Genomic DNA, 24,566 nt, shown 5'->3' with positions numbered 1-24,566 from the left:
ATTAGTTTACTGTACCCCTGTCTAGTAGTGACACAGATGTGACCCCTGGGGTAAACTTACGATCTCCCATCCACTCATCAAGATTTCTCTTGAAGAGAGTCAGTGAGGGGCTCTGCCTAACATGAACTGGGATCTTGTTCCAAAGCATGGGAAGCCTCTGGGTTATGAATCTATCCCTCCAGCATGTCCTATTCATACTTGTGCCGAGGTTTAAGTCTTTAGCTCTCGTGGTCCTGATGGATTTGGATTTTTTGAGGTGGAGCATGTCCATCAGTTCCTGATTGGACATGGCCTTGTACATCAGGCAGAGATCTCCTCTGAGCAGGCGGTATGCTACTGAATAGAGCTGGAGTTTCTTTAGTCTGGCAGAATAAGACATATGTTGGAGACCCTTGATCCTCTTGGTGAGGTACTTTTGTGGTCTCTCCAGCTGTTGCAAATGCCGGGTGAGGTACATACCAAATGGGGCATTGTACTCAATCATGGGTCTGATGAGGGAGGAGTATAGGGGTACAATGACATCCTTGGATCTGGATGTGAATCCCTTCATGATAAGGTGTGCAAGGTAGAATGTTTTTCTAACCACTTTGGCAACGTGGGTGTCAAATGAGAGGTCGCTGTCGACTTGGGTCCCTAGGTCTCTGATTACTTTATCCATACTCAGTGGGTTGCTGTCTATGTGATAATTTGTGGGTACTTTGTTTTTCCCAAAGGGGATGACTATACATTTTTGGCATTTAGTTTAAGGCCATGACTCCGGCTCCAGGTATAAAAAGATAAAAGGTGGCAAACGTAGTCTGTGCAAAATAAAGTGATACTTTCAAAACCAGTTTTTATTAATAATACTACAGAAGAATCTTAATTTTTTTTCCTCATTCCACCAAAAAGGAAATATGGTCAGATCAATAGCAGTGAAGTTTGAGACAGCATCTTTCCTTCATTTCATACGAGTCACATGTTTGGAAGCAGGCCTCGAGACAGAAGAAGTGGAAGATGAGGAAAATACCAAGCACCTGGGGGTGGGGGAAGGGGGATAGTTGCCCTCTCTGTGGGACGGGGCAGTGATGGAATACATCTGTTTGTTACTGCTGACTTCCACTGGTGGCTGGGAACCATGCAGCAGATTGACATTTGGCTGTAGAGCAGTGTGGTCTGTGCCCTTCAACATGTTGAAGCATATATCTGATATGCTAACATTGAAGCATGCCTGTGCTTTTTATTGGTAATATGGGTAATTTATCTGAATCCCAGCAACCAAAGCAGTATCTACAGGTTGCAAGTGGAGTACCCTACCGGCAGGCCCTTGTGACTGTATTAAGTAATATTCTGATACTTCATTTCCCTTTCACCAACCTGTTTTAAATGGAAAAACGTCCTTGTTCCCTTCCATATGATAGCTGTCCTGTCCTATCATTATACAGGAGTAAACATTGCTGTGTACATCTGTATCTTCTTTAGAACGAGATACATAAAGACCTCAGGTGATCACTTTGATACAAGTTCCTACATATCGTGCCACCTTCCTTTACTCTCTGGGCTTCCCTTCTGCAGTTTCCCCGGTCTCCACAAAGGGCTGCATTACACTGCTTGCTAGGAAATGCTCACTCACCATCTGAGGTAGTTGACCCAGCCAAGGCCACTTATTTCTTTTTTCTGGTCTCCACTTTGCTAGTTGAACTCAGGTCACCAGCATTTTAGGTGTGCACTCTGCACCCTCACATTTAACCAATATTCCTTTTTACTGTTCTGATGTCTTTTACAGACACTTTTCAGCAGCCCATGGAGGAAAGCTTAGACTGACATTCTCAACCCTTGTTTTGAATAAACTTCAGTTGCAGGTAAAACCAGGAGGACTGAGTAATGTCAGGCACTGCATTTCATAGCAAAGTGTTAACAGAAACATGCTGCTGGTAAAACCTTTTCATGCAGCAGTGGTATATCGTACATGGCGTGCGTGTGTGTAGTCGGTAGTTATTTGTGCCCAGTCCATTTCTTTTCCACATTCATATGAATAACATTTTCTTATTTCCTTGTTTTTATTTTGTGGAATTAATCAGAATCAATTCAATACATTGATACTGTTTGTTTGATGATGATTGTGTAAGTCAGCTGAATGTCTGTATATATACCCAGCTAAGGTGACTTCATATAGATGGTGTTTGTTACCATGAGAAACAACTTCTTTTCTCATCCATTTTAAAAACATGAGTACAGGAAGCATTTTGAGGACTCCTTGAAACCGGGAGGCAAGATCCACTAACTGGCAATTTCTTTCACCTTTAGTCATACCTACCAACCTGTGCAAGGTGTCATCACTTCCTGTGACACCTTTAGTCATACCTACCAACCTGTGCAAGGAGTCATCACCTCCTGTGACACCTATGTTAACACAGGTAGATAGCACTTTAACTTTTTTTTATTCCATCTGCATTTCTTGTTTGAAAATGGCAGGTTCTGTTCTGAGTATTTCAAATTCAAATCCTATTCCTTATATATGTTTCTGATTGAAGCCAGGCATTTGTCAGAGCTTCTTCTGTTACATGAACACATGGGTTTTCCATACCTGTGCTTCTCAGCTGCCAGTTTATTTGCCACATTGTGTGGACTGTGTACATCTCACTGGACCTGTGGCCGGTTTTCAAAAGAGAGAGAGACAGACATAGGTTCATAGGTAGGTACTAGGCTATCGGCCCTAGGGCCTATACAAGCCCACCCAAAAAGGTACCCTGGCTTTTGCCACCCAAGAAAATTATTTTCCTGTGCCACTGTCGAGCAGAGCCACAGAAGTGATCCCAGGGGTGAATTTCCTATTTCCCATCCAATCATCAAGAGTACTAATGAGGAGCTTTGTTTGATATAGATAGGTAGTTTATTCCAGAGTATGGGAAGTCTCTGGGACAGGAATCTATCCCTCTGGCATGTTCTGTTTATTGTGGTGACAAGGTTTGGGTCCCTAGAGCGTGTAGCTGAGAGGGACTGGGACTTCTTTAAGTGGAGCATGTCCAGCAGTTCTGGGTTTGACATAGCTTTGTATGTTAGGCAGAGATCACCTCTGAGTAGGCGATATGCGACGGAGTAAAGCTGGAGTTTTTTGAGACAGTCTGCGTAGGGCATCTGTTTGAGGCCGGTAATCCTCTTTTTGAGGTATTTCTGCGGCCTTTCCAGTTGTTGTAGATGTCTTGTGAGGTACATACCAAAAGGGGCATTGTACTCTATAATGGGTCTAATGAGTGATGAGTAGAGGGGAACAATGACCTCTTTTTTTCTGGATGAGAAACCTTTTGTGATGAGGTGTGCCACGTAGAAGGATTTCCTGACTACTGTGGCAATGTGATTATCAAAGGAGAAACTACTGTCCACCTGTGTCTCAAGGTTTCTTATCACATCTTCGGTGTTAAGTAGACTTCCGCCTATGTTGTAGTTCATGGGTACAGAGTTTTTACCAAAGGGGACGACAATGCACTTTTTGGCATTGAGCTTGAGGCCATGGCTTTGACACCAGGCATCTGTCTCAGTGAGGCCCTTTTGTAGGATGTCCACATCATTAGGAGTTTCGATTATGGCTTCTAGTTTGCAGTCATCTGCGAACTTCATTAGCCAATGACCTTCTGTGTTAGCCTGTACTTCAGAGAAGTAGAAACCAAGCAGGAGAGGACCCAGGACTGAACCCTGTAGTACTACACTTGTCACTAGTCTGAAGTTGGATTTGGAGTCTGCTACTTTCACAGTGTGGGTTCTGTCAGTGAGCCAGTTGGCAACCCATCTTGTGACATAGGGATTTATACCTAGTTTAGTGAGTTTATCTGTAATTCCAGAGTGGGGGGATGGTGTTGAAAGCCTTGGCAAGATCTAGATAGGCTGTGTGAACCACCTTACCCTCATCTACGGCTTTGATGACTGCTTCAGAGAAGTCTGTCAGGTTTAGGAGACATGATCTGCCTTTTACAAACCCGAACTAGGTGGGGTCCATAGTTTGGACATTATCAATGTCCTTGTTTATAAGTTCCATGATGATACGTTCCATGGCCTTGCAGACCAGGCTCGTCAGGCTAATGGGGTGGTAGTTCCCGGGGTCCATGGTGGCTCCCCTTTGTGGAGTGGGAAAACTGTCACTGTGCGCCATTCTACAGGCACAAAGCCTGAGGTGAGGCTATGATTGAACATGGTACTTAGGTGGGGTGCCAGTTTATGCCGTAGTTCATGTAGAACGCAGCCTGGAATGTTGTCTGGTCCCATGGATGCTGTGCTCTTGGCTTTGGAGAGTGTGGTTTTTACCTGTGCAGCCGTGATTACAGGAACTTTGCATTCTTCCAGTATAGAGATGGGCTCTTAGGGGGTGAGAGGGGGGTAAAGTTAGCACTGAACCTATCTGCCAGGATGTTGGCAATATCAGTTGGGTTTGTATATTTAGTGCCATTGTGCTGTAACTCAGAGCAGATCTGAGTGTTGCCATTGAGATTATTGACATAGCTATAAAATGCTTTGTGGTTGTCTCTAGAATCAGTGTCGATTTTGTTTTCGTAACTAGCTTTGGAGGATTTTATCAGGGATCACAGCTTCTTACTGAGGCTGACCAGGGAGCTCCTCCACTCATGGGATTTTACTCTCTTTTGCAACAGTTTCTTCCTTCTGTTGTATAGTTTGTTTATGACAAGGGATCACCAGATTGGCTTCCTTTTTTTGGAGGATAGTGTCTTGGTTCTGTTTGGGATAGCACGATCCATGCACTCGTGTGAGTGCTTATAAAGTGCAATTTTGTAGGATTCAGTAGTCATAACTGTTTTGTCCATCTGCATGGGTGTCATGAAGTTCACCACTTCTGTCTTAAGAGGCTTTGGAGAAATTTTTTACCATGGTTTCCTTAATGGGGGGTGGGGGCAGGATGTGGATATCTAGGGTAATTAGCGTATGGTCGGATCGGACCAATGAGGCATTGACTTCAGATGTGGAACACCAGTCACTCATGTTGGTAATGACTAGATCTAGGATATTGTTGCCCCTGGTGGGGGTGTGGATAAGTTGATCCAGGGCATTGGAGTTTATGAATTCCAGAAAGCGTTGAGCGAAGGAGTTGGTACATGAGTAGTTTTCCCAGTTAATGGTGGGGTAGTTGAAATCACCCATTATTAGGGCGTTTGGTTGAACCCTAATATTTTCCAGTACATCAGGAAAGAGGAGAGGGAATCCTGGGGCATGGTAGGGGATCTGTAGCAAGCTACAGTTTGGATTGCAGTTTTGCCCAGAGTTAGTTGCACTTGGGTAACCTCGGCTACATTATGCTGAGCAACTAGCCTGGAGGTGTGGATATCCTTAATGAATATAGACACACCTCCGCCATTGGTGTTCTGATTCAGGTTACATGACCGAAAAGTGTGGTATGAGTTGTAGCCTGGTAGTGCAGGTGTGCTGTCTGGAGCCTTGAACCAGGTCTCAGTAACTGCACAGATATCAATGTTCTCCATTTTAAGGAGTGCCTTGAGTGAGTGCATTTTGATATTTAGACTTCTAGCATTGAGTTAGCATCACCCTCAGTTTTTGCTTGCCTGTTCCTGTTACGGTGGTGAATTTGTCATTTGAACCTTGCCTAAAAAAGGCACTATAGGAGCGGCAAGAACCTTAGCCAGTATCCAGAATCCCAGGGGTGACAGGTGCAGGCCATCACTGGCAAAGCATCATGGTCTGTCGACCATGTCATCCCAGGCAGACAGATACTGGATCCCTTTAAAATGACACCAGAAGCTTAGCCAATTGTTGAAGTCAATCATTTTGCCCTTGTACTGCGGTATCATTCTGGGTGATGGCAGAATGCTACTCAGGGCTAGGGTCATACCTGCCCGAGCTACAGCATTGGAGAGCTTTTCCATGTCTCTTTTCATGTAGTCCAGGGAGGTATGTCTCAGGTCGTTCACACCAGCATGGACAATGACAGAGTCCTATTTGTACTTGTTGTGGAGTGACCTGAGTCAGTGGGTTATGTGGCGGATCCTGGCACCCAAAAGGCAGCTGACAGTAACCTTCTCCTTGTTTAGCCTGGTGAGTGGGACATCAGTGTGTCTGACTATAGAGTCACCTATGACTAGTGTGTTGGGTATGTTGTTATGCCTTATTGGCTGTGGTTGAGTGGCACACTGTGTCTGCGGGCTATGTGTCATTTGGGTTGTGTTTGGGGGTGGAGGTTGCTTGCATTTCTGCTTTGGAGGTCTCTGTTGCTTGAGCAGATTATTATTGAGAGCCTCCGCAAATGTTTTTTTGTTTCTTTGTGTGGATTTTGGTGGTGTAGATTTAGTGAGACTATATGAAGAGTGTAGTGTGGTGCAAGTGTTTACCTTCTCCTCTTGACTGTCAAATTTAGTCTTGGTTGGAGAGAGCTTCACCTCCAGTTTGGCTAGATAAGTGCATCTCTCACAGTTTGTAGTGTTGGGTGGTAGGAGGAGAGGGTTACAGACAGACATTGAACAATGTTTATATCTACTTGGGGAAATGCTCTACTTTTCATTAACAGATCTGCTCTGAGCTACAACAAAATGGCATTAAATATACTGATCCCAAGGTTGTTGCCAGTATCCTGGCAGATCGAGTCAGTGCCAACTTCACCCTCCTCTCATCTCCTAAAGGGCCCATCTCAATACTGAAAGATTGCCAAATTCCGGTAGTAATGGCCAAACAGGTAAAAAATGCACTCTCCAAAGCTAAGAATACAGCATCCATGGGACATGACATCCCGGGCTGTGTCCTACATGAACTACAAAATGAACTGGCACCTCACCTATGTGTCATGTTTAATCATAGCCTCACCTCAGTTTTCGTGCCCACTGAGTGGTGCACAGCTACAGTTATACCACTTCACAAGGGAGGATCCACCTTGGATCCTGGGAACTACTGCCTCATCAGTCTGACGAGCCTGTTCTGCAAAGCCATGGAACATATTATCATGGAACATATAAACAAAGACATTGGCAACCTTCAAACACTGGACCCCACCCCGTTTGGGTTTGTGAAGGGCCGATCTTGTCTCCTGAACCTGATTGACTTCTTTGAATCAATCTCCAGAGCTGTGGATGCGGGTAAGGTGGTTCACACAGCCTATCTGGACCTTGCCAAGGCCTTCGACACCATCCCCCACTCTGGAATCATAGATAAACTTACTAAGGTGGGCATTAATCCCTACGTCACTCAATGAATTGTCAATTGGCTTACTGACTGAACCCACACTGTAAAAGTAGCCAACTCCAAATCTAGCTCCAGACAAATGACAAGTGGAGTATCTCAGGGTTCAGTCCTGGGACCGCTCTTGTTTGGCATCTACTTCTCTGAAATACAGGCCAACACTAAGGGACTCTGGCTAACAAAGTTCGCAGATGACTGCAAACTGGGAGCCATTATTGAATCCACAAATTATGAGAATATTCTACAATAGGGCCTTACAGAAACAGATGCTTGGTGCCAGAGTCATGGGCTCAAGTTCAATGCCAAGAAATGTATAGTTATCCCATTTGGGAACAAACATGTACCCATGAATTACCACATAGATGGCAGTACACTAAACACTGAAAGTGTGATAAGAGACTTAGGGACACAGGTGGACAGTGGTCTCACCTTCGATAACCACATTGCCACAACAGTCAGGAAATCCTTTTTTGTGGCAGCCATCAATAAGGGTTCTTCATCCAGAAAAAAGGAGGTCATTGTCCCACTGTACTCATCTCTCATTAGACCTGTTATAGAATACAATGCCCCGTTTGGTATGTACCTCTCAAGACATCTGCAACAACTGGAAAGGCCGCAGAAATACCTCACTAAAATAATCACAGGCCTAAAGCAGATGCCCTATGCTGACCATCTAAAAAAACTCCAGCTATACTCTGTCACATATCGTCTACTCAGAGGCAGTCTCTGCTTAACATACAAGGCCATGTCAAACCCAGAGCTGTTGGACATGCTACACTTAATGAAATCCCAATCCCTCAGAGCCACATGCTCTAGGGATCTAAACCTTGTCATCACAATAAACAAAACATGCTGGAGGAATAGGTTCCTGACCCAGAGACTCCCCAGAGTCTGGAATAGACTGCCCATACATGTCAAGCAGAGTGCCTCTTTGGCCCTCTTCAAAAGGAACCTTGATGATTTAATGGGAGATAGGAAATTCACCCCGGGGATCAAGTCAGTTGCCCTGCTAGACAGGGGTCCAGGAAAATAAATACTGTGGGAAGAAATAGCCAGGGAATTGTTATGGCTAGGCTTGTATAGGCCCTAGGGCCGATAGCCTAGTACCAACCTATGAAAGTGCAATTGGATCTTTACTAAGTGAACTGTCAACAGTGCAGCTGGCTAATTCCTCCATTCTAACATGTGATCTGAATAACCACAAAGATATTGTTGTTATCACAGTTAGGGATCATTGTAATCTAAGGTCACACATGCTTTCTGGGCTTCAACATACTACATTCTCTTTGCCAGGCACATGCATTTTTCTCTGCATATTTTCTGGGATGCCTATTTTGACTTAGCAGTAGTTGGTATAATACATCTGTCAAGATAAGTATGGAATTAATATGTTCATAGGTAAGAATTACGCTAGCTTTCCTTGCAGGCTGTTTTAAATCTATCAGGTTTCCCTTTTCATGCTCAGAATAACCTATCCCCTTGGATTATTGATTGGCCTTACCCATCCTGTGCTCGGTAATTATATATTACTCCTAATGAGAATAACTGGACTCGTACCATAGATAATTTGACTGGACTCATGCATGAGTTAAAGCATTTAAAGAGTTGTCTCTGTCCATTAATAGTATATGGGGCAGTCCTGGGATGAATTTTTTGTTTTCCATCCATAGATCTAAGTTGTGCTTGAGTATGGACAGGAATGAATTTTGTTTTATGTGGATGGGGAGTTTGTTCCATAGCAGCTGTATCCTCTGAAAGATATACCAGTCCCTCTAAACCATTCTTTTGATGTTGCAGAAGAGGTTTAGTTCTCTAGACTGAGTATTTCTAATGCCATTTGACTTAAGTTGCTGTAGTGCTTTCTCCATATTAGCAAAAACCATTGTGTTGCTGATCTGCCCCTAGTTGGAAAGAGTAAAATTAGGGAAGATAGTTGGTGCTTGTCATGGTGGTAACCTTAAATGATCCTTGAGGTGTTGACAATGGTGAGGGAATCTTTTAGGTTAAAGAGACTTCCCATGGATTGACAGCAAGAGGGCTTCATATCTGACAAATTGGGGGTAGCAGACAAAGATGACAGCATCCCTAGTATTCACAGAAGTTAGGGCCTAGATGTGGGAAGAGTTGGCAAGGCTTTGTTAAATGGCTGTCATATGATCTCAGGGAGAGACTGGCAGTCTAGATTGGGGCATGTAGGATATTGCCCAGGCTGTTCAGTCAACAAGGGTAGAGAAATGCCAGTCTCATCTGGAGAGACATTATTTGGAGGTAAGTGGAATACTTTGAGGAACTCCTAAACCTGATGGGCACGTTTTTCTTTGAGGAGGTAGCACCAGAAGTAACCAGTTGGATTGGGTCCACATCAGTAAATGGGAACATTTGTAGTTGGGTAGGTCCTCTATGGTAAGGCTTTGAGAGTGAATGAGAGCCATTCAGAAATGCTGATATTGCCAGGTATAGTTGGGGGTGCTGTTGTTAATGCAGCTTTTCAATGATGGGTAGAATGCAAAGTACATTACCTCTGGATTAAAAACTGTAGTCGTATTCCCCATTTTTTAAAGGCAGATAGGAGAGTCTGTTTAATCTTTAAATGAATCTTGCACCTCACCTTTCCTAAGAAGCCCTATAGTTGTGTGCTAAAAAGGAGACTGTCCAGTAGTTGAGGCATTAATTCAGTATGAGCAGTGCAGGCGTTTTCCTTGCTGCAGAACAGGGGATCGGTTGTTTGTCTTTGTACTGATAAGACAGTGATCTTGGGAGCTTGCCAGTGTGGTGTGTATGACATTTGTGGATCTAGTGAAAATGTATGACCATGTGCCTTAGAACATCATATTTTTGAGGTGCTACAACAGTACAGGATCCTGGGGTTGCTAATACATAACATTCAGCTCCTGTATTTGTGGAATGAAAGCTGTCTGCCGTCTCATCATTAAGTGAAATATTTTCACGGTGGTCATAGGACTTCCACAGAGGTGTATCTTGTTTTTTGTCCTTCTCATTATTTTCTTGGACAAGATACCAGGACAGCAGGTTGGAAAATGTACAGTTTGGAGACTGTGGAGTTTGTACCCTTTGTTATTTGCAGCTGATGTCCTGTTGATATGAGGCAGCCGTGATCTATGGCTTGTACTACAGAGATTTTCTGAAAGTGAAACTGTTTAAATGGAAGTCAGCACCTCCAAATCAGAAATGGTTTTCTTCAGATAAAGTATGCATTGTTGTCTTCAGATGAGGGGGATGTAGCTGTCCCAAGTGGAGGAGTTTAAATATCTTGAGGTCTATTTCATGAGTGGTGTTGGAGAAGATCTGAATGTCTTATGGGTCTTGTTAATGAGACAGGATAGATAGAATCAGGAGACTTAATCATTAGGTAGGTGCATTAGTGATAGTACTGTAGGCTTTGTGCTTTCCTCTGGTGGTGAAGTGAGTGTTGAGTCATAGGAAGAAGTTGGTATTTTACTGATCAATGTCCCCATTGTCACATTTAATTCAATGAAATCCATTTGTAAAGGACATCAAACAAGTTACCAAGAAAAAATAAAAGAATGTCCATAGCCAGTAGTTACACCATAAGCTCCACATAGCAGGCAAATCCTGGTAGTTGAGTGCTGTAAAATCATTATTCATATAATCCACAAAACAAGGTTTAGTGCTTTCTTCCCCTGTATGACACTTCGAGGACATCATCAGAACCAAATGAAACAGTCCTCTACCTTAGAAACAACTCATTTATACCTATAAAAACAATAAATCAATTAACCAATTAATTAAAAAATCAGTTGTCTCTAATAAAACATTTTAGAACATTTTGAGAACATTTTTCAAGACATTTCAAAAATGTATGAAAGCACCTGAAACATAATACACATAAAACCACAGTAAAAAAGTACAATAAAAACTACTGAGTGTTGTGAATATTAAAAAGTTAAAGCCATTTTCCTTAAAATGGGTACCAGGGAAGTAAAATCATTTAAACCTGGTACTTCCAAGGCATTTAATTTAATTTAATAATCCAGTAAAATTCTCTCAAGTCAAATTGTAATTCCCACCAATCAACTCTAAAGTTGTGTTGCACAACTTCCAAAATCCCATCTTTAAAGTTCGTATCTCCTGGGTAAACTAAAGTGTGCCCATAAAGGGCATTATTAGTGTTATTCTTACTGATGGCATATAAGTGCTCATAAATCCGGGTCTTGAAGTTCCTGGTTGTTTTGCCCACATAAAAATTTTCACGTTTGGTATATGGAAATATTTATTACACCTCTGGTGTTACAATTGCCTTTTTGTAGACAAATACCTCTGTTGTAACCTTTGGGATATGCAATGTCCTTATCCAAAACAAAGGGGCATTGATTGCAGTGTCCACAACTAGTGGTTCCTTTAATGAGTAAAGGTCTGGGTAATACAACTTGCTCCATTAAATTTTTGCCTGCTTTGTAGATAAAATTTGGTGATTGACCTAAGAGTTGAAAAATGTCAAGGTTCCCCTTGAATATATGCCAATTCCTATGAATAATGTCTCTTAGTGTTTTTTCACCAACCCCAAGGGGAATAACCATACTTGTGTTATAAACTGCCTTTTTTGTAAAGCTATTTGGGCTTTTTTGGATCAATTCACCACTACCTAACAAGGGTTTGTATTTGGTTCCCCAACCTTCCTTCATTTCTTCTGCTATTTTATCAAGAATAGTCTGGGGATAACCCCTCACCCTAAACAATTCCTTGATGTTAATTAGTTCTTCCAAAAAAATCTCCTTGGTAGAGCACATCCTTCCTGCCTTAACCAACTAGCCCTTGTATATATTTCTTTTTGTGTGGGTCGGATGACTACTTTGGAAATCCAAATAACTGTTGGAAAAAGTTTCCTTCCTGAAAATTTTTGAAACAAACCTATGATTTGTAAAATCCTTAAGGATAGTGACATCCAAGTAGTCTAGCATGTCCTTTGAGTGTTTGGCTGTGAAATTAAAGTAGGGACAAACCTGCTTCATGTAATCCATACATTCTTTTAAATCGACCAAGTCGTTCTTCCATAAAATAAATACATCATCCAAAAAACGATGCTATGTAAACCAAAAAGGTTTGTAAATAGTAGTAAAAATGTATTTCTTTTCCCACACATAATGCACCATGTCGGCATATATGGGGGCACATGTAGCACCCATAGCTACCCCCTGTACTTGCCTGTAGAACTCACCTTCAAACATGAAGTAATTACTAGTTAGCACATACTCCATTACAGCCATAAGAACATTGACCATTGTGTCAGAAAAGGGAGAAAGCTCCCTGATGGCTTCATGAAAAAGTTCCAACCCTCTTTGTGGGGGATTGAGGTGAATAAGTGAATAATATCTATAGTAGAAAAAATAACATTGTCATTGTACCATTCTCTTTTGATTTTGGACAAAAAGTCCCACAAATCTTTAAGTAGGTAATCAATTGTATCAACAATATTTTTTAAAATTTTATCCACAAAAGTACACAAGGTTTATGTGGAACTATTCCTAGCCGAAATGACAATCCTAAATGGAGGTTGCTCAATACATTTGTGCACTTTGGGTATGCCAAAGGCTGTTGGAACTAGTGGGTACTCAGTGGTCAGAAAGTTGTGTAAGTCTTCTGATATAACCCTTTGTAATAAGGAATCCTCCAGGAATAACTGGATTTTTCTATGTGCTAGATTAACCTCATTCCTGGATGTTATTTGGTACTTGTCTGTTTCAGAAAACATCATGGTGAGCTGATTTGTGTAATCAATGGTGTTAAATAACACAACACCTCCCCCCTCCAATCAGGCTTCATAATTCTAAGCATTTCGTTGGTTCTACATTGGTTGAGAAGTGTGAGTTCATCCTTAGCTAAGTTGAAACATTTAACGTTTTTAAGTTGCTTAAACTCTTTGTGAATCTCCACTTCACATGCTTTTTCGAAAGTTGAAATTAAGTGGTGAAGTGGTGGGGTTATAACAACTTTTCTTTTTTAAGTTTCCATTACCGTCATAACCTTGCCTATCTTGGTCTTTGAAAAGGACCTTAAAGTTTAATTTCCTGGTGGAAAGTTTAAACTCTGTGATGGCATCCACTGTGTCCATCTTAAAAGTGGGTACAAATTTGAAACTTTTCCTAAATAAAGAAAAAAAGACTGTGTTCACACTTATATCTGTATAATTATAAATCTTGAAACCATCCAGGGATGCAAATTTGCCTTCATACCTAATCATATTGTTAGTATCTCCCCCCATATGTTTTACCTGTTGTTGTTCCTGTAGCCCCCCCCAAAAAATTCCCTCTGTGGTTGTTTCTTTGCATATGAGCTCCTTCTAAAAAAGTTCTTTGCCTATTCCTGTTTTCTATTTGCTCAGACCTTCCCAGAGAGGGAAAATTTGTCTCATAATGTTTGGATGTGTGGTCATAACCCATTCCATCTGAGTCCATTTGTGCCTCATTCAGTGGGGGGTTATGGAAGGTGTCATAATTACCCTAACCTCTCCTCTCTCAGTTCTGGGGTGTGTGAACCAGTTCGGTAAAAAGTAAACTTGTTTTTTAAGTAATCATTTTTGATGCCTTCGGGTCTGATGAATACTGCAGTGATGTCTCCATGTTTGTCAAGGATCATAGCACTTCCAAACAGATTCCCAGAGGCTGCCTAACAAAACTTACAGAAATACAGATCACCATAAATAAGACAAATTACCAACTTGTAGCCTGCTAAAGCACAACCCTCCATGTCCCCAGATGAGCATGCCTGAATTCTTAAAGTGTTCAAAGAACTCTCTATTAACAAGAACTCTGTTATTTTGGAAAAAAAACTTTAACTATCCCACAGTTAACTGGACCACCTATACCTCTAACTTCAAATATGTCCTGAAGTTTCTGGATTTAATTAACAAAACTTCCCTGGAATAGATAGGTAATAAATCTTATGTCCCTGCATGTATTATTCCCCTTGGCCTCTCCTTAAGTTAAGTTAGACTATGAACTTATGACATTTGCTTTCAAAATCTCGAAATTCCTAGAAATCAACATCTCTGAATTTAGGGACGTCAAACAGGCAAATTTCATACAATTGTATGATGAAATCTTAAAATTGATATGTGGCTCTACCAGATCAGACAGTGGCGCACAGTCAGCTTCACAAAGGAGTTCTGTGCCCACTTAGACAAGTGCATGGATTAGCAGTCCCAACTAGAACAAAATGTAATAGGAGATTCAGAAACAAAGTAAATGTACTTTACATCAAGAAAAAAATAAAGTTATATACCAGATCCAAAACTCCTCAAAACAAATGTAGTATAAAAATATTACCAGGGAACTAAAAATATTGTTAGGACTAGTAAAGCAATGCATGAACTTAGGCTAGCTTCTAAAGCTAAGGATAACTAAAAGGTGTTCTTTAGCCATGTTACGAAACTAAGGAACAATACCTACCAGTAATTAGAACTTATCCTAAATGTGATCATCCAGTCCAACCCCGTATGTCAGCAGTATACTAGCAAATAAACTGAATTCAAAGTTCAGCACTGGAAAATCTATCCCAACTTCACTTATCCCAGAATTCTTCTTATAAAGGAACATGTTCTGAAGATGCGGTCGAAGACAAAAATTATTTCCTACACGAGACTTACCAGCACACCTGGATGTTTAATAAACAATACCAAATATGCTCTGTGTGAACCTGTCCTCACATCTTTTAGCCTAAGGTCAGCCACAGGATTTATTCCCGAATTATGGTGCACCAATGTGATGATGCCCATAAACTTCAGTAATTATAGACCCAATGGCCTTTTGAGCCTAATCTGCAAAGTTGTGGAGCTTATCATATCTGATCTCATCAGTTCTGGTATCAAAATCATTTTAGGCTAGCTCTTCAGCAGTTTGGTTTCATCAAAGGGCCTGTTAAATCTAGTTAATGTTTTGAGAGCATTACATAGGCTGTTGGCAGTTGTCATGCTGTTCACGCAGTATAACCTTGATTTTGCCAAAGTGCTTGACACCCTGCCCCATGTGGGTATTCTAAACAAGCTACATGCTTTAAATATAGATCCTTATGCAGTAAGTGGATAGCAAACTGGCTAAAAGACATAACCTGCATAGTCTGTGTGGCAGTTGCCTCAGCTGAAAGCAAAAACTAGTGATGTTCCCTAAGGCTATGTACTGGAACCCCTCCTTTTCACTATTTACCTTTTTAATCTCCAAACTAAGAATCAGAACCTCTGGTTAACCAAGTTTGCAGATGGCGTTGAAACTTGATATTATTGTCAGAATTAACTTGTCCTAGTTAATACCTGGTATACTGAAAATGGGCTTAAATTAAAAGAAAAAGTTTAGTATTTCATTTGGCAAACAACCACTACCTTCAACATATAGGATAGATGATACTCTACTGCTAAATGAAAATGTAGTTAGGGACTTGTTTACCAAGGTTGACATTTCCCTGTCCTCTGATCATCAGGTATAGGGCCCTGCTGGCTGCCTTCTTTGGTTCTTCATCCTGTTGGCAATTTTAACTATCTTTTCCAGTGCCAGTTTCCACATCTCGACTCCATAGTAGATTATGAATATTTAATGGAGTCAGAGCAAGGAGGAACTTAAGACTCTCAAGTGCTGACTACAAACAAGCATTTCGTGTATAGGTTTACTATGTCAGTCAGCGTCATAGAGAATGTCTCTTTCATATCTGGAGACCTTCCAAGACTTAACACAAAATACTTCTTTATTTTTTCTGTTAGAGATTGATACTTGTTTTAGTTGTGTTTATATACATTTTATATATATATATTATTTTAGGCCTTAAGAACATTTCTGATCCCATGTCCCATTGGGTATCATGGTTATAGTGACGTGATGCCTCAACAAATTGGCAATACTACAACCCACCTTCCAAAAGAATTTGATTGTGATCTCCATGAGCTGTCTTTTCATAAAGAAAAAGGATGGTCAGATTGACTTTTTCCTGCTTTGACTAGCAGACTAACACAAAGATTGTGTGCTGGTCCTTAATGGTAGAATCCCTTTTATTCATATGGAATAATTGAATTCTGCATGCCTTTCCTTTTCTTCCAGTTCAAGATAATACAAATGCAGGAAACATTGTGGCTAGCATTATTTTCTTTTACAGTCAATGCCTTTACCTTCCTGTTGTCATGTTAGAGGGACAGAAAGAAAGCCTTATGATTTGGGGATCATTAACTCTAGTTGTCTCTCTCATCAGTTGACATCATTGCTGCGACTGCTTACATTTCACTCTCAGCACCAATCTGCATTTTAATTATTTTGCTTCCTTTGATTTTCATTAGTGGCCATTTCTGTTACAGCATTTTTAGGAATGTTTGAATGACAGGCTTGAAAATGTCTTTTGGCTTTTCCCGGTTAGGGGTCGCCACAGCGGAACTCCGGTCCGCTAACGATTGGCAGTGGATTTTTACAGTGCTGAGTTGCCAGCCCGATGCCCAGCCTTCAAAGAAGGCACACCCATTCACTCACGCACCTATCTGCATGTCTTTAAATGTCTTTAAACGTCACTCGACTGTGGGGAGGACATGCAGACTCCACACAGAAGGTGCACCAGCCGGGAATCAGATGGGAGAATCTCTTGCTGTGAGGCAACAACATTAACCGCTGCACCACCACGGCAGGCTTGAAAATGTATGTGAGTTAATTGCTCTTTTCAAAGTAACAACTATAGTTCAGTGTTCAAGAGTGAGAAATCTGACCCTGTGATTAATAGGTGTTACTTGGGGTGAGATGGTTTGTGTTGCAGTCATAGTTTTAAATATTGCAGCTAGAATATTAAGTCTTTGATGGTAATCTTCTTTCCCTTACTTCAGAAAAAATATGCAAAATCATATACTGACAGAAAGTAAGAAGACTTAGATTAACATATTTGCTTTCTTTCTTTGTGGCACTGAGTTTTTATTAAAGGGAAAGATATTTGCACCTGAAAACTAAGCTTGAAAGCCCTGCCTTTGTCCAGACTCCAGGTTATACTGTTTATCTGAGGTGTGATGCTAGACGGTGGCATTGATAAAAAGGCAGGAGTTAGAGCTGGAGGTGGTAGAGTTAGAGGTTAACATTTGCATTGCATTGGGTGTGACGAGGATGGACAGGATTAGGAATTAGTATATTAGGGTCAGCTCAGGTTGGAAGGTTTGGAAATAAAGCCAGAGAGGCGAGATTTTGTTGGTTTGGACATGTGCTGAGGAGGGATTCTGGGTATATTGCGAAAAGGATGCTAAGGATGGAGATGCCAGGTAAAAGGAAAAGAGGAAGGCCTAAGATAAGGTTTATGGATGTAGTGAGAGAGGACATGCAGGTGGTTGGTGTAAGAGAGAAAGATGCAGAGGACAGGAAAAAAATGGAAACAGATGCTCTGCTGTGGTGACCCCCAATGGGAACAGCCGAAAGAAGAAGAAGAAGAAGATGCTGGCTATCTGTAACTGATAAGGCACATTTAAATGTCATTGCTTTCTTAATGGCTCTGTTGTTGGGATAAGTGACCTAACTTAATTACTGTTCCACTCTTAGTTGCTGTTGTGATGTAACAGATGAGACAAATGTAGGAAAGAAAGGAAAAAATAATTATTAAATTATGTTTTCTTCTGTATGTGAAATGCTTGGTCTTGGATTACAGGGAAGGAAAAACTTTTTGGAAAGAAAAACGTTTCTTTTGGGCAGAGTTCTTTGAGAGAGTAGCCACATACTGAAGTTACAGTGAAAGTCTGCAGAGGTCTTAGTGATAGGAATTTTATCTGGTTCCCATTTTCACTCAACTTTAGGATTACCTTTGGTCTTTAGTCAACCATCAAAGTTCATCTTTAGTTAGCTTAAGCTTTCTGTAAGATATGTCAGATAATGAATCCCTGACTTTGTCCTATTTGATCAGAATTTAGGATGTGTTCATAGGTTCATAGGGGTTTACTAAGCGAACAACTACAAGGGGTTTTTTAAGCCTAGCCATGCATCCCAATTCCCTGACAAGTTCTGATACCCTTGATAAGTGTAAGCATGGGCCTGGGAGATGAACCATTTACAGGTTACCTGTTTGCATCAGAGACATATGTGCCAAACCAGGGAAGAATTTCCAGTTTCCCATCCAGTTATCCAAGTTGCACTTGAATTGGATTAGGGAGAAACTCTGCTTCACATAGATATGGAGCCTGTTCCATAGACTGGGTAGTCTCTGGGATACATACCTATCTTTCCAGCAGGGCCTATTTATATCACAGGCAATGTTTAAGTCTTTATAACTGGTAATTCTGGTACTGTTTGTTTTGTGGATATGCAGGAGGTCCATCAGAGTGGAGTCTGACAATGCCCTGTATGCCAGGCATAGATCTCCCCTCAAAAGCCTGTAGGAGATAGAATACAGGGATAGGGCTTTGAGCAGTCTGCATAGGACATATTACTTATGGCCTGTATTCTTTTAGTGTGGAACATCTGTGGATGTTCCCGTTCGTTTTTGGATGTGCCTGGTTAAGTACATATCAAAGAGGGCATTGTACTCAATGATAGGTCTGATGAATGCCGAGTACAGTGGAACAATGAATTCCTTGGACTTAGATCCGATACCTTTGTTTATAAGTTGCGCAACATAGAATGATTTCCTCACTACTGTAGACACATGATGATCAAAGGCTAGATTACTATCTGTGTGTGTCCCTAAGTCCCTGACTACTGGGTCAACTCTAAGGGGTTTGTTGTCAATATGATAGTTATCAGGGATGGATGACTTCCCAAAGGATACTATTATGCATTTGTTGGCATTTAGTTTTAGTCCATGACTGACACCAGTTGTTTGTCTGTGTCAGCCCCTCCTGGAGAACATTTGCGTCAGTGTGAGATTTAATGACAGCTCCTAATTTGCAATCATCTGCAAATTTAGACAGCCAGAGGCCACTGACACTGGCCTTGACTTCTGAGAAATAAATGCCAAAAAGGAGCGGTCCAAGGACTGATCCCTGAGGGGCTCCACTTGTGACTGGCCTCCTTGTAGAGGTGGACTCCCCAATTCTAACTTCCTGGACCCTGTCCGTGAGCCATTTAGCTATCCACCAGGTGACATACGGGTTTGTACCTAACCTCTTGAGTTTGTCAACAATGCCTGAGTGGGGTGTTATGTCAAATACCTTGTCCAGGTCAAGGTAGTGTGAACGATTTTGCCGTCATCCATTGCTTTGGTGACCTCCTCAAATAAGTCCACCAGGTTGAGTAGGTATGATCTGCCCTTTAGGAAATCAAAGTGGGTTGGGTCCAGTGTCTGGAGGTTTACTATATCTCTGTTGATCATCTCCATGATAATTCTTGACATGGATTTACATATAAGACTAGTGAGACTTATGAGTCTGTAGTTTCCAGGGTCTGTAGATGGCCCACATTTGTGCAGAGGGATGACTGTTGCCTTTCTCCATTCATGAGGCACAAAGCCTGTTTGGAGGCTACAGTTAAATAGTAATTCCAGAGGCCCTGTTAGGTCACTTTTCCTGCTATTTAGAAGGCATCCTGGGATATTATCTAGGCCCATTGACGCAGTGTTCTTGGTCTTAGAGAGAGCATTAAGGACCTGTTCCCTAGGGATGGTAGGGGGAGTTATATTTGGTGATATTTCCTGAGGGAATGTTCTAATTAGCCTAATTAGGGGATCTTCTCTTGAGAGCTTAGCATCATTCTGCATGTGTGTGCCCTTTATTCATTTGCTGCAACATAATCAGCAGATGTGATAGATGACATGAAAGAAATCTTTTCTGGGCTTTTTATGGTTTACTTCTTTCATCACTCACCACATATTCTTTCCTGTTGTCAGATGTTACCTTAAGGTAATTGCATCGTTTTGTGCTCTTGTCATGTATCGTGAATAAAGGGTAGCACTTTGTCTCACTTCAGCAATTCATTGATAGCCACCCTTGTTTTATCTGTCAAGATCTGAGAAGAAGAGTGCAGGATGTTTGTCTTCTTTACTAAGGCAACATGGGATGGCCAGTTTCTAAGCACTTTCTTTATAAGTGACTTGACTGGTGTCTTTGTTTTGTCACAAAAACAATGGCAGACCACCTTAGAATACAGTGTATGATTACTCCAGTGACATTATTTTTCAATTATTTTTATTAGGCACATTCTACAGAATTAGTGCATATGTTAAGTTGCAGTTAAAGCAGACCATTTTAATATGTTTGTGTACATTTGCTTGCAGCGACACACCTTCTTTGTGTATATATTTCAGCAGCTGTATATTTTAATTACGCATTATTCTCTCTGTGATCTATTTCAAGTCCAGTTATACTTTGACAACTGCATTGGCAGTGAATACTTATGTTCTGTTTCCATCCTGTCAGAAAACAAGACTGCAAACATGGCACCCAGAGAAAGTGCTGGTCTTATTAGAATGGTTCTGCTTGGGATTTAAACGTGAATATTGTACTTCAGCTATTCATACTTTAGTGTAAATATTTCCTGCACTCTGGAAATGTTTCACCCTGTGAAGGTCTGCTGGTGTGTATAGTTTGGAACTCTCCTTTATTCGTACTTTTTGTAATATTGTTTTGTGAAAACTTACAGTAGCAGCACAGGTCTTCAGGACAGATAATTTAAAAAGAATACGGGTTTCCCCGCCACTCTTCTTTTTTACCTGGATTTGGGTCTGCATATGAGATGTTCTTCTGCATCCTCTTCAGGGCAACTTTTTTATTCCTGGAGGAAAGGCTGCAGATACATTAGATGATTAGAGGATCACCTGTCCTATGTCTAACTCCCATATTGAATGTTGACATTGGAAGAAGTAGTCTTCTGTCTAGCACAACAATGAGGTAAGATATTGTTGAGAATTTTCAGTGCTTGACTTGGTCTTTCTGCTGATGTTAGCTTCTGCCAGTCCTTCTGTAAAGGTCTACTGTTATGGTAAAATACTGTGTACTTTTTACCTGTATTAAATGTGATCTTGCTCATCAGTTTTATTTCTTATGTATATAATTATTTAGTTAATTGTTTATTTTAGGTCCTTTGCACCTCCCAACCACTTAGATCATCCCTGTGTCTCTACCCTGTCATTCCTAACTGGACAAGAGCTGATTGAAGTGGCTCCTTCATGCAGGCAGCTGCCAGGGAATTTTACTCGAAGCTTTACCACATCCCCTACATGCTAAGTAAGCTCTCCCAGGGTAATCATGTAGTGAGTTCATTGTGGGGCCGTCACTGACTTTAATAAGTGATGTAGTCCTTCAGGTCACCCTGCCCCTTTCTGAGCCAATGTTTCAGACTAGGTCTCTGGTTTCCCTAGGTGTACATTTTCAAACAGCATCCCCATGACATGCCTTTAACTTATATTGTGGGAGAGATGAGCGGGCATTGGCTATTCATTCCTCTCCCTCCGTGACTGTTTCCTCCAGTAATTGGGTCACTAATCCAGTCCAGGATTGTAGTTAGAGCTATATCTGTCTACAACCTGGTGCTAGCATCTGTTCCATTGTTTATTTCCAGCTCACTTTTTGTAGACTCTGTCCCATGGAATGATGTCTGTATCTTGTGTTACATTGTTCCTTAGGGATGTGTGTCCAACCATAATGACATATCTGTTCTGAGATGCCATGAAGTATTTGTGCCTTGCATAGCTGTCTTGTTTCTTTGTATAATGATCTTTTTATTTATTTATTTACTTATCCACTTTAGTTTTCCAAATAGATGGTAAAGTGGTTATCCCACCTGAGTGTTAACAACATAGAAAAAAAAACTACTGTTTATCAGCCTGTCTAGCTTGAAGAAGAAGCCGGGAATTTATGTAAATGAAGTAATCACATTAGTACAATTTTGCTTACTGCTGCCTTTGTTTGATAGTAAAGCCTTATCTTTTAAGATAGCCTGATGGTTATAATGACAGTATTGTAAATGTGTTTTTATATTTTAAATTTTTATTTCCCTCTTTTTTTTCTTCCCATTATATGGAATGTGTTTCCTGTGAGGTAAGGCCCATTTGCCACCAGAGTGAAGACCACCTTTGCCTTTCTCAGCTACTGCTGCTCTGACTGACCAGTAATTCCTGCTTGCTTTATAAATTCCGGATCTCTTTAAGCCTGCCTTTATTAAATCGTGTGCCTCTGGATTCCTACTGTCTCCCTAGTCTATCTATAAAATCAAAACTACATTTTTTCTCTGCAGCAAATCTGCATTGATATATGGCTGTTCTCTTACTGCTCACAAACTAACAAATTACTGTTCTGTTGTGTCCCCTTGTAAATGGGTATAAATATAAGCAAGAGTCTAACGGACTTTGCCCTTTGCATGCTTTACTTCGTTTGCTGTGTGTTAACAGGCCAGCATTTAAATGACTGGTGTGAAATCCTTTCTTATATTGTGTATGTGCCTACATGTGTAGTGTTATGTGTACATGTAGACATATACCAGATTGTGTGTGCATGTGCATACATAAACTGAATTTGGAGTAGCTGTGGCACAATGAAGACACATTGGCTCTTCCACTGTTAAGGTAGTAACAGCTGTCCTGATTCATTGTGCCACACAGTAATCCTTAGGATTTGTTAAATTGTTTTTCAGAACTCTGTGATTGATTAAAAAAAGAAATATAATCGCAATGCTTAGAAAGATAAAAAGAACAGCATGAGAGTTGCTTGTAGTAGTGGGGGGTGGCATAAGCCTGATAACCATATAGCTGCAGAGAGCATATATGTTTGTTTCAGCATAAGTAGAATCTAACCAAGAATTTGCTATTAATTTACAGCAGCCAAAAGCTTACTGAATAAGAAACCAGATGGAGTTAAGGTAGGTCTTGGTGCAGTTATTAAATACATCATTTCATGTATTTCCTTCCATTAAGTAGTTTAACATTAACCTTTAGCCTTTCATCTTGCACAACCAGAATGCCTTTCTTCTCAGTTTGTTTGTACTTAGTAAAAATTTTTGTTTGACCACTTGACTGGCATGGTAATATGTTTTCATGCATCCCAAAGGATAACTAAGCACTGGATCAGTACTGGACTGGTGTCAAAGTACCTTCTTCCCGGTTTTACATGATGCAAACAGAAGGAACATTTCCGAGGTTTGCCTTGTGCTGCCAAATCCCCTAATTGTGTTCTGTAATGTGCAATTACTTCTGACACTGTAATTATGCATTGATATCTTTCCTTGCCTTTTCTGGTGCACCTACATTTGCATCAAAATTTGAATATTCAAGGTCATGGCCAGCATTTATTTGTTTTTTCTTAATGTCTGTAATACACATTATGTAATTGTAAAAAATAAAACTAATCAAGTTGTTGTACATGCTTGTGTGATTTAGAAATTTCTAAATCTGATTGAATAATACTGTTAACCAAAAATTCCTTTCCACAGAACAAGAATTGTTTTAATGATTCTTTGTGTTTCCTTTTCCATATTCTTTTTTGTTGGCTCCAAGGTACCCTCTAAGTCTTGTACATTGTAGAAGTAGAATGTCTGCTCATTACTTTGTGTATCCATGTTCATCAGTCAGTGTTGTCCATAAGGCTTTTAAGAACCCCGGATGCTTCTTTGTCAGGTGCCTGTTTATACCACTCTGTGTAATGGTACTTTTTTACATGCTACTGATCTATGTCAGTAGGACATTTCTACTGGGTCTTGTTTAACTTGTCATAGATGGTTAATATGAAACATTAGAAGTGGACCCCATTCATTCACCAAACATAACACACGTATATTAAGCTTAGGCTTACAATATCTGGCTCTGTAAGGTACTTGTGGAACAGGATGCAGCATAGCTAGGTTTTTCAAATGCAATAGCTCAGTTTGAATTATAATCCTGCGGCTGTGGCAGCTGGCACTACCTTTAAGCACATTTTTCTCTGATTAAGGAATACGGTTAGCTAAATACTTATCTGGCTTGTCAGATGTACATTGTGCCTTGTGATATTGTGCTTGATAAAGAGTTCATTGATGGCTTTTAATATATTAAGTAGCTTTAAATAGAAGAAATACTATGGGCAGTGACAACTGCCCCCTAGAGCATGGGTAGTGTCAACTGCCCCCTAGAGCATGGGTGGATGCTCCGAGACTAGGCACATATCATAGGAAGTTACTAGGCTAATGGTCCTAGAGCCCTTGCAAGCCTAGCTAAGTTCTTACCCTTATTTCCCAGTTCAGTACCTGTTGTCCCTGTCCAAGAGGGACACAGGTGGAACCCCTTGGGGTGAATTAACACTCACCCATCCAACCGTCCAGATTGCGTTTGAAGAGGGCCAACGAGGTACTCTGACATGAAGTGGGAGTCTGTTCTTAAGATGTGGTAACCTCTGGGAGACAAGTCTATCCCTCCAGAAGGTTTTATTAATGTCACATACCAGGTTAAGGTTTTTAGAGCGAGTAACCCGTGTACCATTTGACTTACAGATAGGCAGCATTTCCAATAAAGCAGGATCAGAG

The 24,566-nt window shown here is 40.8% G+C and overlaps 1 protein-coding gene across 21 annotated transcripts in view; it reads left to right on the top strand.

The window, feature by feature from the left end:
- The window catches only part of CAMK2D (calcium/calmodulin dependent protein kinase II delta), a 1,797,486-nt gene that overhangs the window by 1,480,007 nt on the left and 292,913 nt on the right, over window positions 1-24,566 (top strand). For 12 of the 21 annotated variants that reach the window (XM_044061588.1, XM_044061587.1, XM_044061592.1 and 9 more), the window contains exon 13: window positions 22,891-22,931. In XM_044061588.1, coding sequence (XP_043917523.1) covers window positions 22,891-22,931 — 41 coding nt within the window. The remainder of the gene's footprint in view (window positions 1-22,890; window positions 22,932-24,566) is intronic. The other 9 variants (XM_044061589.1, XM_044061591.1, XM_044061600.1 and 6 more) reach the window with 1 other exon arrangement.

Source organism: Protopterus annectens, chromosome 2.part0 (genome assembly GCF_019279795.1).
Source record: "Protopterus annectens isolate FY-2018-M chromosome 2.part0, PAN1.0, whole genome shotgun sequence".
Taxonomy (NCBI): Eukaryota; Metazoa; Chordata; order Ceratodontiformes; family Protopteridae; genus Protopterus; species Protopterus annectens.
This window is presented reverse-complemented; position numbering and strand designations above follow the sequence as displayed.